Below are 12,838 nucleotides of genomic sequence, written 5' to 3'. Positions count from 1 at the left end.
TTTTTTTTTTTTTTGCCACTTCCCTCCATCTTAGTTTCCTTGTGCTGTGGTAACAGAAATACCACAAGTAGGCAGCTTTAACAAATGGCTAATTTTTTTCACAGTTCAGGAGGCTGTCAGTCTGGATTCTGGGTGCCAGCTAGAGGGAACGTTTTCCCTCTGTTGGCTGGGAGGAGATCTGGGTTTTTGTTTGCTTTGTCTAAGGTTCTGTTCCATAGTTCCTTGGAGACAGTCCTGTGACCCGAGTCTTCCGCTCCGTCTGTGCTTGCCGCTCTGCTCTGTCGATATCCCAAAGAACACATCGATATCCCTCCTTAGAACACACCCTGCGTGGATGCAGTCTTAACAAAGATGGTCCACTTCCCAAAAGGGATTATATCCACAAGGATAGGCATTTAGAATGCATAACTGGGGCGGGGGTGAGGGGAGCAATTCAATCCATAATACCCCCTACCCCAACAGATCTCAGATTCTCTGCCATCAAGGCAATGCCGACTCATAGCAATCCTGCAGGACAGGGTAGGGCTGCTCCTGTGAGTGTCTGAGACTGTAACTATTTATGGGAGTAGAAAGCCCTGTCTTCCTCCCTTGGGGCAGCTGGTAGTTTTGAACTGTTGACCTTACTGTTAGCCCCCTGATGTGTAACTGTCACCAGGGCTCTTGACGATCAGCCTCGATGAATGGTGCACTCCACCACTCAGGTACTGCTCCTCCCCCAAGGCTGGGACCTGTTCTCCCGTGTGCTTGCAGCAAACCCAATGGACATGTTTTCCAATCATCAGTTCCCCCAGCGAGAAGCAGATGTGTTCCTGTCTGTAGCGCAGGCTTTCTGTGGCAATGAGAATCGGAGGTTTGGTTGCCCCTGGTGATACCTGGCTTTCAGAGTTCACAGAACATCTTGCTGTGTGTTATGTCAATGAGGGAAAGTAGGACAGGGTCAAAGTCAGGCCCTCAGGTACATCAGGCTAAGGACTGGGGGTGTTTCCAGGTGGTGAGGATAGACAGCACTCTGGACAGGCCTCCGTGCCTCAAGGTGTCCCACAAGACGTTCGGCACACAGAACAGCCGCGCCAGCATGATCTACTGCCGCCTGAGCATGCCCGTGGAGTGCCACTCCTCCTTCAGCCACAGCCCCTGTCTGGACAGCGAGACCTTCCAGAAAAGGTGAGGGTGACCCCCAAGGCTCTCTGAAGTGTTCCCTGTGCCCGCTGCCAAGTGGGCTCCCTGCTCGCTGTTACTCGACCTTGTTCTCCTTGCCTTGCCTGTTCTGATGCAGGCGTGAGCCCTCAGTGCAGGGCTTCTCTCGGTGGCAGGCTGAGAGATGAGGGCTTTGTGTTGGGAGGGGTCAATTAGGCTAACCAGAGTCCCATTTGGTGAAAGAGTTTCGGTTTGCCATGACTTCTCTGAGCCCCTAGCCTGCTTGCTGCCCACAGTTCTTGGATTGGGGGAGCAAAAATGAATGTGGGTGCATGAAGGAGTGGCGGTGTTGCCTTCACGTGAATCAGAGACTGCTTCACGTGTCTAGAGGCAAGCAGTGGCGTCTTGGCATGAGATGAGCACGTCCCACCAAAGGATGAGTGAATTGATGGCTTTCCTTCCTAGATCACTTATCTTAATCACCAGTTAAGTGTCTTCCTGCCTGGAGCTCTCTTGTCCAGATTTGTACTAAAGTTTCACAATCTACCAATATTTTGAAACAAGCACAGTTGTTTGGGGAAAATGGAATAATCACTTTTCCGTCATCCTTACCTCCGTTTTTACAATCCCTGCCTCAACCCCCAACTCAGATCTATCGTCTGAGCTAAGGGACAAGAGCTCTGACCCATGGAAACAGCTTACGAAGGAACAACTCCCCAGACTTGTTGGGCTCATGGGTAGGAAGTCCCCAGCTGCCTAAGCTTCCCTGGATGGTTAAAGGCAGATCAATTGTCTGTCGGCACTGTGTCTTCCCCATCCAGCTGACTAATTGAAAACATGGGTTCTTCTCCCCCCAGGAAACAGACGCAAGAGAGCCTCTCTCATACAACAACAGTAAGTAAATGTGCTCAATTATGGTTTTAATTATTTGCTTCTTTGCTTTGCCTGGTAATATGCCCCTCACAGCAAAGATCTGTCTACAGCGCCTCTTTAATTGCCAATGACTCTGTCTTTTCACATCCATCGTGATTCTTCCAGAGCAAGGATGCTTCCAGAAGTGGCATTTTTCAAATGGGGGAAAGAAATATGGTGATTCAGAACCCAAGTGAAAGTCTACCTAAAGTGCCTAATTGGACATCATTGTTTACTTGTTGCCCATTTGCCCCCAAGGACCCAGAAATGCCTTTCTCGTTGAAACTAACATCAGTTGGGAAAGTGTGTGGGGCGAGGTGGGAGGGAGGAGGATTCATTTAACTCTTGTGTTTGCTCTTTGATATACATTTCTGTGAGACAGTTCTCCCCTCTCTCCATGCTGTGCCGGGAATACTGTTGAAAGCAATCAGATGAGAAGAAGGTGCAGGAAGTCAGCCCAGAAAAAGGGAGCCACTTTGGGTCCTCTGTCCATACAGCTAGACTTTCGTCAAAAAGCAAACACTTCCTAATGCCCCTTTACCACCTGGCTAGATGCTTATTTAGTAGGTTTCCTATCACTCCTGTAATGTTATTATGCAATCCCAAGCTCATAGGTTAGCAATCATCAGGATTAATATGCTTGCCTTGGTGTATCTGTATGTGTGGGAAACTCCCATCTGATCCTACGATTGCCACACTCAGTATGTGTGGGAAACTTCCATTTGATCACACACACACACACACACACACACACACACACACACACACACACACGAGGGATGAGATTATCCACGGCCGAGTCGAGAGAAGTCAGTGACTTGTGCAGAGCCACACAATTAATAACTGACAACCTCAGCCTTCAAGCCCAAGTGTATCTGGCTGACAGCCCCCCCACCCCCCAGACCACCAATAAGCATCAACTCGTTAAGAGTGCATTTGCTCCACTTTGTCACATCTTGAGCACCACCTCCTTCAGTGCTCTGTGGGTAGTGGTGGTGGGTAGGTGCTGTCGAGCCTGTTCTGACTCATGGTGACCCTTCGTACAGGAAGAGGACACGCCGCCCCGTTCTCCAGCCTCCTTGCAGTTCTCATATTTGAGTCCTCTGTGCCATGCTTCAGCTGTTGTTTTAACATGCTCTGCCCCAGAGCTGCCACAACCAATGACCACAAACCAGGAATTCCCCCTCTCACAGTCTGGAGGCTGGGAGGCTGGGACCAGGATGTCCGTGATGGTGATTCCTTCTGCGGCTTGCAGGGAGAAATTGTCTCCGCCTTTCTTCCAGCTTCCCGGGGCTCCGGACATCACTTGGCTTGAGGTTGCAGTGGCACAGGCTAGCCTTCCTCTGTCTCCTTGTGTGAGTGTCTCTCACCCATGTGGATGAAGATACTGAGTTAGGACCCAGGCTGCTTCTGTCCGAGCTCATTTTTAAACAAACCGATAGCATCGTTAAAGATGCAATTTCTGAAGAGTCGCATTCACAGAAAAAGCAGTCCAGACCTCTTTCCACATAGCTTGCTCGTGGGAGTACATAGTTCTATCCATAACATGCATAGTTCTCGAGACAGACTTTGAAACCTGCTGTGATGCCCACCAAGAAGTGCCTGCCATTTGGCGTGCCGGCCACAGGGAGCATGTTTGGCCACAGTGCAGGCTCTGTTTTGCAACCTCTCTCCAAGGCTTCCAACATCTAGCAAAGGATGTCTATGCAAATAGGAAGTCAAGCAGTGTGCTATGACCATTGACTGTTGCCTCTCAGAGGACAGAGGCTGTGCCCATCTGTCCTCTGCAGTGTGGGTCAGTCCTGCTTCCCAGCAGAGGGCCTATGCTGTGTCCTGAACATTCCGAGTGGAGACTGCTGTGTCCGTCAACAAGGAGTGAAAGCTTGAGTAGCCCCTTCTCCAGGTGCTAAAGCAAAGCCAAGAGGGGGAACTGAGGAACCCAAGTTCCCTATTTGGTCCTCCATCCATGTCTAGAATGACCAGTCTTCTCTAGAATTGTGGGCCAATTAGGCGGCGTGATCCTGCCCGCCTGTGGGGCCCACTCTGCCCTATGGCCACTCACTCCTCTCTCTGGTCTCCCCACAGCAGTGCTACTACGCAATTCGCATCTTCGCTGGACAGGACCCCTCCTGTGTCTGGGTTGGATGGGTGACCCCAGACTATCACTTGTACAGTGACAAGTTTGACCTGAATAAAAACTGCACAGTGACCGTGACTCTGGGAGATGAGAGGGGCCGAGTCCATGAAAGGTAAAGAAGCTCCCAAGAGAGGCGGGGTTTTCTACCGGGCTCCTCACCCCCAGCACCTCCCCTCCCACCACCTCTCTCCAAAAAAAGAGGGCAGGAAATCTCACAATCCCTCTTCAAAGGGAGCAAGACAGGAAGCCCACATGCTGAAAATGCTTGCAAAAGCAAGGGGAAGACACAAGGACTGGGGCAGTGAGAAGGGGTGTTACTGGCACACGGAGAGAGTAATTTTGCCGTGCTTCCAACACCCTAGGGTAGAGAGGGCTCCAAATCGGGAAGTTAAGAGGATCTGGGGTCAGTCTCAGAAGTTTTTTTGCTTTCTAAGCAAGCCTTAAATTCTTCGGCATCGGAAGGAGAGAGAATGCCCCTGGGGGCTCAAAAGGCATTGATTCAGAAGAAATAAAAAGATGTCGACATGATACAGCAACTGATAAGCTTAGAATTTCCCATCTCAAAAGTTTAAAGGACTGGAAACAGGAAAGCATCATTTATAATCACTCCGTAGAAATTAAGGCTCTTTAAGAGGACAAGCAAGTTTCAGACACACCCATCTGTACCCTCTCACCTGCCCGCTGCTACTGCAGTCCAAGAATGTTCAGTCAGGTGTGCCTGAGAGGTGGCCTTGAGAGAGCAAGCCTATGATCACCATCCATGTTCCCTGCCCAGAGGGGGGGGTGAACGTCTCTTCCCTTTATAGACATGCATCTGCAAGCCAGTAAGTTGTTCCTCAAGCCAGTCTTTCCTCCACGTAGTCAGGAACATTGTAAAATCGATGCTCTTTACATGTCATTGCCCATTGCACCCAGGGGTCAGAGGTCGGTTACATCGCTGGGTTATCAGAGACTGTGGTGGGGAAGAGTCCAAGAGCCTGAGCTCTGGAAGCAAACTGTCTGGGTCATAAACAAGGTGCCAGGGCTTAGTGTCAAACTATCGATTTAGTAGATGTAAAAACAAGGTGCTCCCTGGGCCTGATTTATAAAATAATCATACAGATCTCCTGGAATGATTGTGAGGACTTGGTGAATTGATACACAGGAAAATGCTTAGAACAGTGGCTGGGCTCAAGTATTCAATAAATAACAGCTATTGTATGCACATGTAGTGTGTAGAGTCAGGTGCTCTAAGGTGGTACAAATAGTTAACGCCCTTGGCTGTCTGCCAAGAGGTTGGCAATTAGAGTTCACTGAGCGATACTCCGTAGGGAAATCCTGGTGGTCTACCTCCAGAAAATTAGCCACAGGTGTACTCCGATGCACGGAGGGTTGATTTCAGTAGAAATCGAAAGCAAGGATGTTATGGTCGCTATGGAATGTCCATCATGTGGAGGGACTCGGCACAGATGCTGTAAGCAGCATCTAGTTGAGAGAAGCATGGGAAGGCAACGGGCCAATCCAGAGTGTGTTCTTCAGCCAGAAGAACAAAGGGCAGAGACATCCACCTGCTTGGTCTTATTGCCCCATTTGCTTGCTCTGCTACCTTGGTCAGATTTCTTGGTTTATCTGAACATTTATTATGAAAGTAAGTCTCAGTACACATTAAATACTTGGTAATTCTGTCCTGCATGGTAAGAAAAAAAGTACAAGAGCGATGTTCACATTGTTTAGGGTATTTCAAATTTGGTCCCTTAACATACGACGAAAGCCCACCACTTCACACTCCCACGGCTTCAATGCTTTGTTAATCAAATTCCGTATTAGTTGTGCATGCATATAGTACTTTAATCATTAGCCTGGCTGCCCTTTAACCTTTACGGAAATGTAACAGTGGTTCTAACTCATTAGAAGCAACTTGGCCCCTTCCTGAGGTTATTCACTCTGAGAAAACAGCCCCCAGAGGAGAGGAAAGAAATGGGTGTTAACAAAGGGTGTTTTCAGCCATGAGAGAAAAGGACTTCTAGAGCTAGAAGGGGCCTTCGAGAATCCTAATCAAACCCTTTGCATTCTACATGAGAACAGTCGAGAAGTAAAGGAACTTTGAGTTGGCAGAGAGTCTGTCCCAGGGTGCTGCTGCCACAATCCTTGTCCCCAACAGAGCCGAGCAGTATAACGGGGAACCCAGCTGAATCACAGCAGATCGACCGCAGGGTGTTTAAAAGAGCTAGCATTGTGTGCAGAACCACTCTCATTTACCCTGGGAAGAATCGTACAACGTGACCTGATAGGGTGGGTCTCTCCCATGATGTATGCCAGCATCAGATGGAGGAGGAGACCCATCCAGCTGCCTCTTAACCACGTCCAATGTCTATGACTTGGAATCACCTGTTCTCCCATACATCTTGTCCAAAGCCCATTGGAGTTGAAATCTTAAAATTAAGGAATGACTCTTTGGAACTTAAAGGCTTTTAGATGCAGATAGTTTGCTTTTAAACCCACTCCTCAGTGACATGGTTAGATTCCAAAATCAATTCCTTGTCTGCACATGGAAGGCATGGGTGCCTCAGCGGGGATGGTATTTGCTGCCCACTGGCCTGTTGCCCAAGCACTCCTGGTTCTCACTAACTGGCCCTGCCACATCCTCCTCTGTGCTCCCATGAGAATTGGTCATCCAGAGCTGCTTCCAAGTCCATGATGGCCGAGTGCCCTGGATCTTAAACTGATAGCCATTCAACCTGCTGGCCCCACCCTCACCTGGCATTGAAGAAGAGTATGTTAATGCACATGTACCAGTCAGGCAATGTGGGGTCCATGGGACTCCATGCACCCCAGGACCCTATAATAGGGCTGCTTCTGACCTTGGCTCACACTGTTCCTGCCATCCCTTGAGGCTGAAGACGAGCCAAACCCCAGGGTCCTGCTACCTCCTCAGCCCTGAGAGTGGCCTGGATGCTACTGCCCCCATGCCCTGTGGTCACCTGGGACCCACCGAGCACTGTCCTGTCCCTGCCAGCCTTACTACAGCCCCACCTGCCATTGGGTATCACAGCAGCAAGACGACACTTCCTCCCTCCTTCCACCTCAGACATCATACCAGTTTTCTCTCTATGGGCACACAGGATCTGTCTTTCAGAGACCCGGTTAGAGACCTCGGCATTCATCCTTGTCAGACAATCATTGTTAATGTGCAAAATCAATTTTTTTACTGTTGTAAATGCAACATGTCAGAAAATGAGATCATGGAGAAGTGGATGCAACTGTAAATGCCTATAATGGAGTTCTTTGTTCCGGAGAGGGGTAGACAAGTATCTGAGAAAAAGTACCCAAGTTTGAAGTAAGCTAAGAGGGCAGAGGTTAGAACTCCATGGCGGTAGGAGGGCATCGGAGACAAACTCTACCTACTTGGAAGTCTGCCGGGGGCCCACGCCTGCCGTTGTAATGAATAAGGCCCTGAGTTTTCAAGTCCTATAACCTTTTGTTCTGAACACCAGTCTGAGACCTTGAATACAAATTTCTATTTCTGTCTTCTATGCCAAATTGCTCTAAAAACCTGCCTAAGGTAGTCATCTCCTCTGGACCTCAATTTTCCGTCTCTGAGTGGGAATACCAATACCCCTGTGACCCGGGCCACAGAGGAGCGTGGGCACTGAGCTAGCTGAATCCTGGACCCAATGGGGAGGGAGGTGACCCTCTCTGAGCGGAGTCGTGGCTCCTGCCTCAATAAGCCGTGCTGAAGCTGGATGCAGTCACTGAAGAGGAAAGTGATTGGGGGGTGGAAAGACTCATGGGAGGTTGTCTGGGGCAGGTAATTCCTGGGGGGTGGTCACAAACCGCCCCCGGCCAGATTCTGTGCCTGTCCCTCTCTCTTTGATTCCTAGTGTGAAACGCAGCAACTGCTACATGGTCTGGGGTGGGGACATTGTGGCCAACTCCCAAAGATCAAGCCGCAGTAACGTGGACCTGGAGATCGGCTGCCTCTTGGATCTGGCGATGGGCATGCTGTCCTTCTCCGCCAATGGGAGAGAACTTGGCACCTGCTACCAGGTATGACAGCCCGGTCTGGAAGTTGACAGCTGTGTTCCTCATTCTCCTCTCTCTCAGTACGCCCACCTGATGACAGTGTCTCAGGTGGATGAGCCCACTTTGGGGGGTAGGGGAGGGGGGAAATAAATACAGTGGGGAAAATCATCATATCAAGATTCTTGTAAAAAAATGCACCATGTAAAGACTGTGTTTCCTTCCTTTTATGACTGTGAACTTTCAAAGACCTATTCAGAGAAGCCACACAGGGACATTTACCTGTCATTCACTGCAAGAAGCCTGATCATCTTGAAGCAAGATTTTCACCCCGTGTCTGGGTAAAGTTGAGAAGTGCCATGATTTAGATCCTCCTCATAAAGTGTTGCAGTGAACATCAGTGCACACAAAAGACAACTTCGAGAAATGCCTCAGAACTGATTCTGTCTAACCAAGCATTTTTCAAATTATGGACCAAAAAACCGAAAATCCTAGAGCACCCCAGAGCCTGCTGCTGGAAGTGCTAAATAGGGAGCTAGCTTTCTGTGTGGAGCTTGCTGGACCCTCCAGGGAGATGAATGGAAAGTCACAAGGTGGTGTGGACAGAGTGACAGAAGTCCGGAGTGCTCACTTTCATCAATGGCAAGGCCTACTCTACAGAAAACCTAGTAGCAATGGGGAAATTGAATATGTGTTTGAGGAATGCACAGACCGTGGGGAGGGAGGGGCTGGTAATGAGGAGTGTTGGGAATCCCTTTGGAAAGGCAGAGGAAGCGACAGTGTTTCAAGAAGGCAACAGTGTTCTAGGGGCGCTGTCCCAAGTAACAAACCCAAACCACACCACCATAGAGTAGTTGCCAACAGAGAGTTGCCCCCTTTGGGTTTCAGAGGCTGTAAATCTTGACAGGAGCAGAAAGCCCAGTCTTTCTTCTGAAGAGCAGTTGGTGGTTTTGAAATGCTGACTTTGGAGTTAGCAGTCCAACAAATAACCTACGAAGCCACCAGAACCCTTCGAGGGCCTGTAAAAAGACCTGGGGTGGTAGAGGGTCACACACTAGGGCATCAGGGTACAGAGTCAGCCACAGGCAGGAGAGCCTCTGAGCCGCCAGGTGCCAGGCCTGTGGCTGAGTGATGGGCTAGATGTTGGGTGACCAGGAACAGCTGGGCCTGAGACATCACCGCTGTATCGAGGCAACTGCCTGCACTCGCCAGAGCCTTTGTTGGGGGACACCCTGTGCACCTCCTCCCTCTCCTGGAGAGAGGGGACTGTTGTCAGTGTCACGTGGCAAGCTTGGACACTCAACAGCCATTTTCAGAAAGAGGCCTTTGAGAAACCAGGCTTTGGGGCAGAAAATAATGTATTCTTCTAGTACTTTCTCATGATTCCTCCTTCCCCTCAGTCCCTGGAAAAGGTGTTTATATACACTGCTACTCTCCTTCAGAATCCATTAACTTTTCCCATTAACTTTTTTAATGAGTTTGACTGCAGGGTCCTCCCTGAGCTGCGGGGCACTCTAAAGCACTGGATAACTTTTAAGGCTAACCCAGCTACGGAGAGCCAAAAAACCCCAAAACCCCGCCCTCAAAAACAAATACAATAAAAGCAGTCACCATGGCACTCACAGGAGCTGTGGCTTGGCTCTCGGTAAAGATGATGTGGCAGCTTCTATCCCCTTCCACATGTGCTCCAGAGTGACTTTGGACCAGTTGACTTCTCTGAGCTGTCTTTTGGCACCCACCTGCTAGATCCCCGCCTCTGCTCTGTGTAGGTGTATAAATCCTGAGGACTCCCTGGGTGGTCCCAGTCAGGACTGGCCCTGAGGAATGTGGCTGTAAATGGGCCAGGGTAGGCTCCCTGCCAGCCACGCTCTGGGGGAGGCTGGTACCCCGCTCACTCCCTGCGAGACACTGACATGCCCAGCCAGGCGTCTGGTGTCTGAGCAGTTGGAATAATTGTTATTCTGGTGCTGTAACCATTTTCATTTTTCAATTATCTCAAGAGGAGCAGGGCAGCGGCAATATTTATACACGGGCTTTCTATTCAGAAAGGACCAGTAACCAAAACGAGGAGAGAAGCATCCTTCCCCACAGTGTGTGTCAGGCCTCCCCATCAACGACTGCGGCGCAGTTTGCAAACCTCTCCCTGCCCGCTTACCGTCATAACCAGTAGGGAGATGAGAAATGAAATGAGTATTCAAGAAAGGCTCCCTGGTGGTTGCCACCCCAGTCACACTGCTGCAGGAGCGGGCCCCGCCTAGCTTTCCACTCAGGCCAGTTCCCCAGCCTGACCTCCACACGGGGTTAGAGATGAAACGCCTATTATTTCAAGGACAAGATAGATCTCCTCATGATCAAAGGTGCCTTCTGTACAAAGGGAATCCCGGTGGCACAGCGGTTAAGCGCTTGGCTGCTTGACAACCAGAAGGTCCAGGGTTGAAACTCGCCAACCGCTTTGTGATTTGAACACATGTCCTGATTGTACAATTCTTCTTGATATGCCTGAACTATTGAATTGGGTGACGTGGGTGAGGTGGCCATAAAATTGTTTTAAACAAAGATGACAGGTTTCTTAGAAAGATTTCAGCCTTTAGGAGACCTGTCGTCCAGTTCCACCCTCTCCTCCATGGTCACTGAGTCTGAATCAAGTCCTGGCAACAGATCTTAAAGACAAAAAGGAGAGAGAAAAAGCCCACCAGGGAGCAGGAGAGTAACTCGCCAGGGGACAGCACACCAGCCCCAAATCCAGACTCCCTTTATGTGCCAGAATGTGAGCTTCCTGTAAGAGTTGGCTCATGCCCCTCGACAAAGATATGCCAAAATCCCAGTGCACGTGACCTGTGTGTATGAGCTTTTTAAGAAGAATGTTCTCTGAAGATGTCACCAGATCACGAGCACATACCAGAGGAGGGTCGTTATCCTGTCTGAGTTTTTGAGGCTAGAGGTCAATGTGACTGATTGTCTCCCATCCCCAAGACGGTGCTTGCTGAAGACTCGGGCTCGAGGGCCACCAGTTGTAATCTAAGGAGAGGGTACAGACTAGGTGTTCGGAGAATCGGAGGGCCAGGCCAGGGATGGCTTTGGCCATGAAGAACGGCGGAACGGCATCACATCTAGAGTTTTATAGACTCGCACCTCTCCCGGCTCAAATCTGGGGTCTGGCACAATAGAGCCAGAGACTGGGCATCGTGTTTGTGACCTGGTGCTGCTGGAGCAATGCCAGGGGGACTACATCCCAAGGGGTGACTGGAGAAGAGCAGAAACGCATTTCCTCCTAGTTCAGGAGGCGAGAAGTCTGCATTTACCCCTTCAGGTCTCTCTGCTGTCAGCAGCCGGGTGGACTTTGTTGGGCCTTGGTGCCCCTGGGCTCTCCTTGGTGGTGGCCTTTCCCTGATGTGTGTCTGGGTGGCTCTTTTTGTAACTCAAATGAGGTTTAGGACCCACACTTCCTTTCTATGACCTCCTTCACATCACCAAAGGAAGGCTTTCCAACGGGATCACACCAGAGGTACCGGGGCGGGATTTCACACGGTGGAATCCACAACAGAGGCTGTTGCCTCCACACTGCTATGGTTGTATAACTCTCGGCCAACTTCTCGTCTTGTTTTGGTTTCCAGGTGGAGCCCAACACCAAAGTGTTTCCCGCGGTCTTCCTGCAGCCCACCAGCACGTCTCTGTTTCAGTTTGAGCTTGGGAAGCTGAAGGTATTGATCTGCCCCCTGGTCTAAAAGCCATGGCAACAGAAGGCAAACTTGACCATTAGGAGAGAGAGAAAAAAATCCCAGACCTCAGAAAGCCAGACAGCCCTGTCCCTTCTCAAATTCCCTCCCGCTTCGGTGCTCCTGTACCCCCACACTTGCCTAGGAAATTCAGGTGGCCAAAATGTGTGTGCTCACAATTTTCAACTTCCACTTCCACTGGGTATGGGCAAAATTAATTACTGCTCCGATAATCCATTATGCAAGCTCCTAATTCATGCTGACAAAACCTTTGGAAACCCCCACCCCACCCCACCCCACTCCAGATTTGTCTCGAATGCATTATAACCATTTTGGTTATCAAGAGCCAGTTGCATGATTCAACAGTGGAGATGGTACTGACACGCTCTTACCGTCACCATGCTTTTCTGCCTTGCTGCAGAATGCCATGCCCCTGTCGGCTGCCATCTTTAAGAGCGAAGAGAAGAACCTGGTCCCAGAGTGTCCGCCTCGGCTAGACGTCCAGACCATCCAGCCGGTGCTCTGGAGCCGCATGCCCAGCAGCTTCCTGAAGGTGGAGACGGAGCGGGTGAGCGAGCGCCACGGCTGGGCGGTCCAGTGCCTGGAGCCCCTGCAGATGATGGCACTCCACATCCCGGAGGAGAACCGGTACGCGAGGGTCCGGAGAGGAAGGGCAGGCAGGGCCAGACATGCGCACAAAGGAACCAGGAGCATCTGGTGCGCCGTGGGCTCTACTGAGTAGGACGGTGACTGGGTTTTCCCGGAAAGCGTCCGGGTCTGTCTTTGCCATCGTCACTTTTGTTAGTTACCTAGATGCGGCAGAAAATTCAAGATGATGTTCTTGCCACAGGACCTTCGTTATAGCTCCTGTGTGCCTGGGCACAGGGGGACATCTATCTCCGTGTTGTTGATTAAAAGCACCAAAGATTCTACATTC

At 50.2% G+C, this 12,838-nt stretch overlaps 1 protein-coding gene across 1 annotated transcript in view; it reads left to right on the top strand.

Moving 5' to 3' along the window:
• The window catches only part of RYR3 (ryanodine receptor 3), a 437,519-nt gene that overhangs the window by 219,768 nt on the left and 204,913 nt on the right, over positions 1-12,838 (top strand). Inside the window, exons 30-36 of the mRNA XM_013007256.3 lie at positions 751-815; positions 989-1,164; positions 1,995-2,031; positions 4,135-4,298; positions 8,047-8,212; positions 11,800-11,886; positions 12,323-12,549. Of these exons, the coding sequence (XP_012862710.2) occupies positions 751-815; positions 989-1,164; positions 1,995-2,031; positions 4,135-4,298; positions 8,047-8,212; positions 11,800-11,886; positions 12,323-12,549 (922 nt within the window). The remainder of the gene's footprint in view (positions 1-750; positions 816-988; positions 1,165-1,994; positions 2,032-4,134; positions 4,299-8,046; positions 8,213-11,799; positions 11,887-12,322; positions 12,550-12,838) is intronic.

Source organism: Echinops telfairi, unplaced genomic scaffold (genome assembly GCF_000313985.2).
Source record: "Echinops telfairi isolate 266 unplaced genomic scaffold, ASM31398v2 ScPeMD7_18;HRSCAF=68, whole genome shotgun sequence".
In the NCBI taxonomy this organism is placed as follows: Eukaryota; Metazoa; Chordata; class Mammalia; order Afrosoricida; family Tenrecidae; genus Echinops; species Echinops telfairi.
The sequence above is the reverse complement of the archived record's forward strand: the minus strand, read 5'-3'. Positions and strand labels throughout refer to the sequence as shown.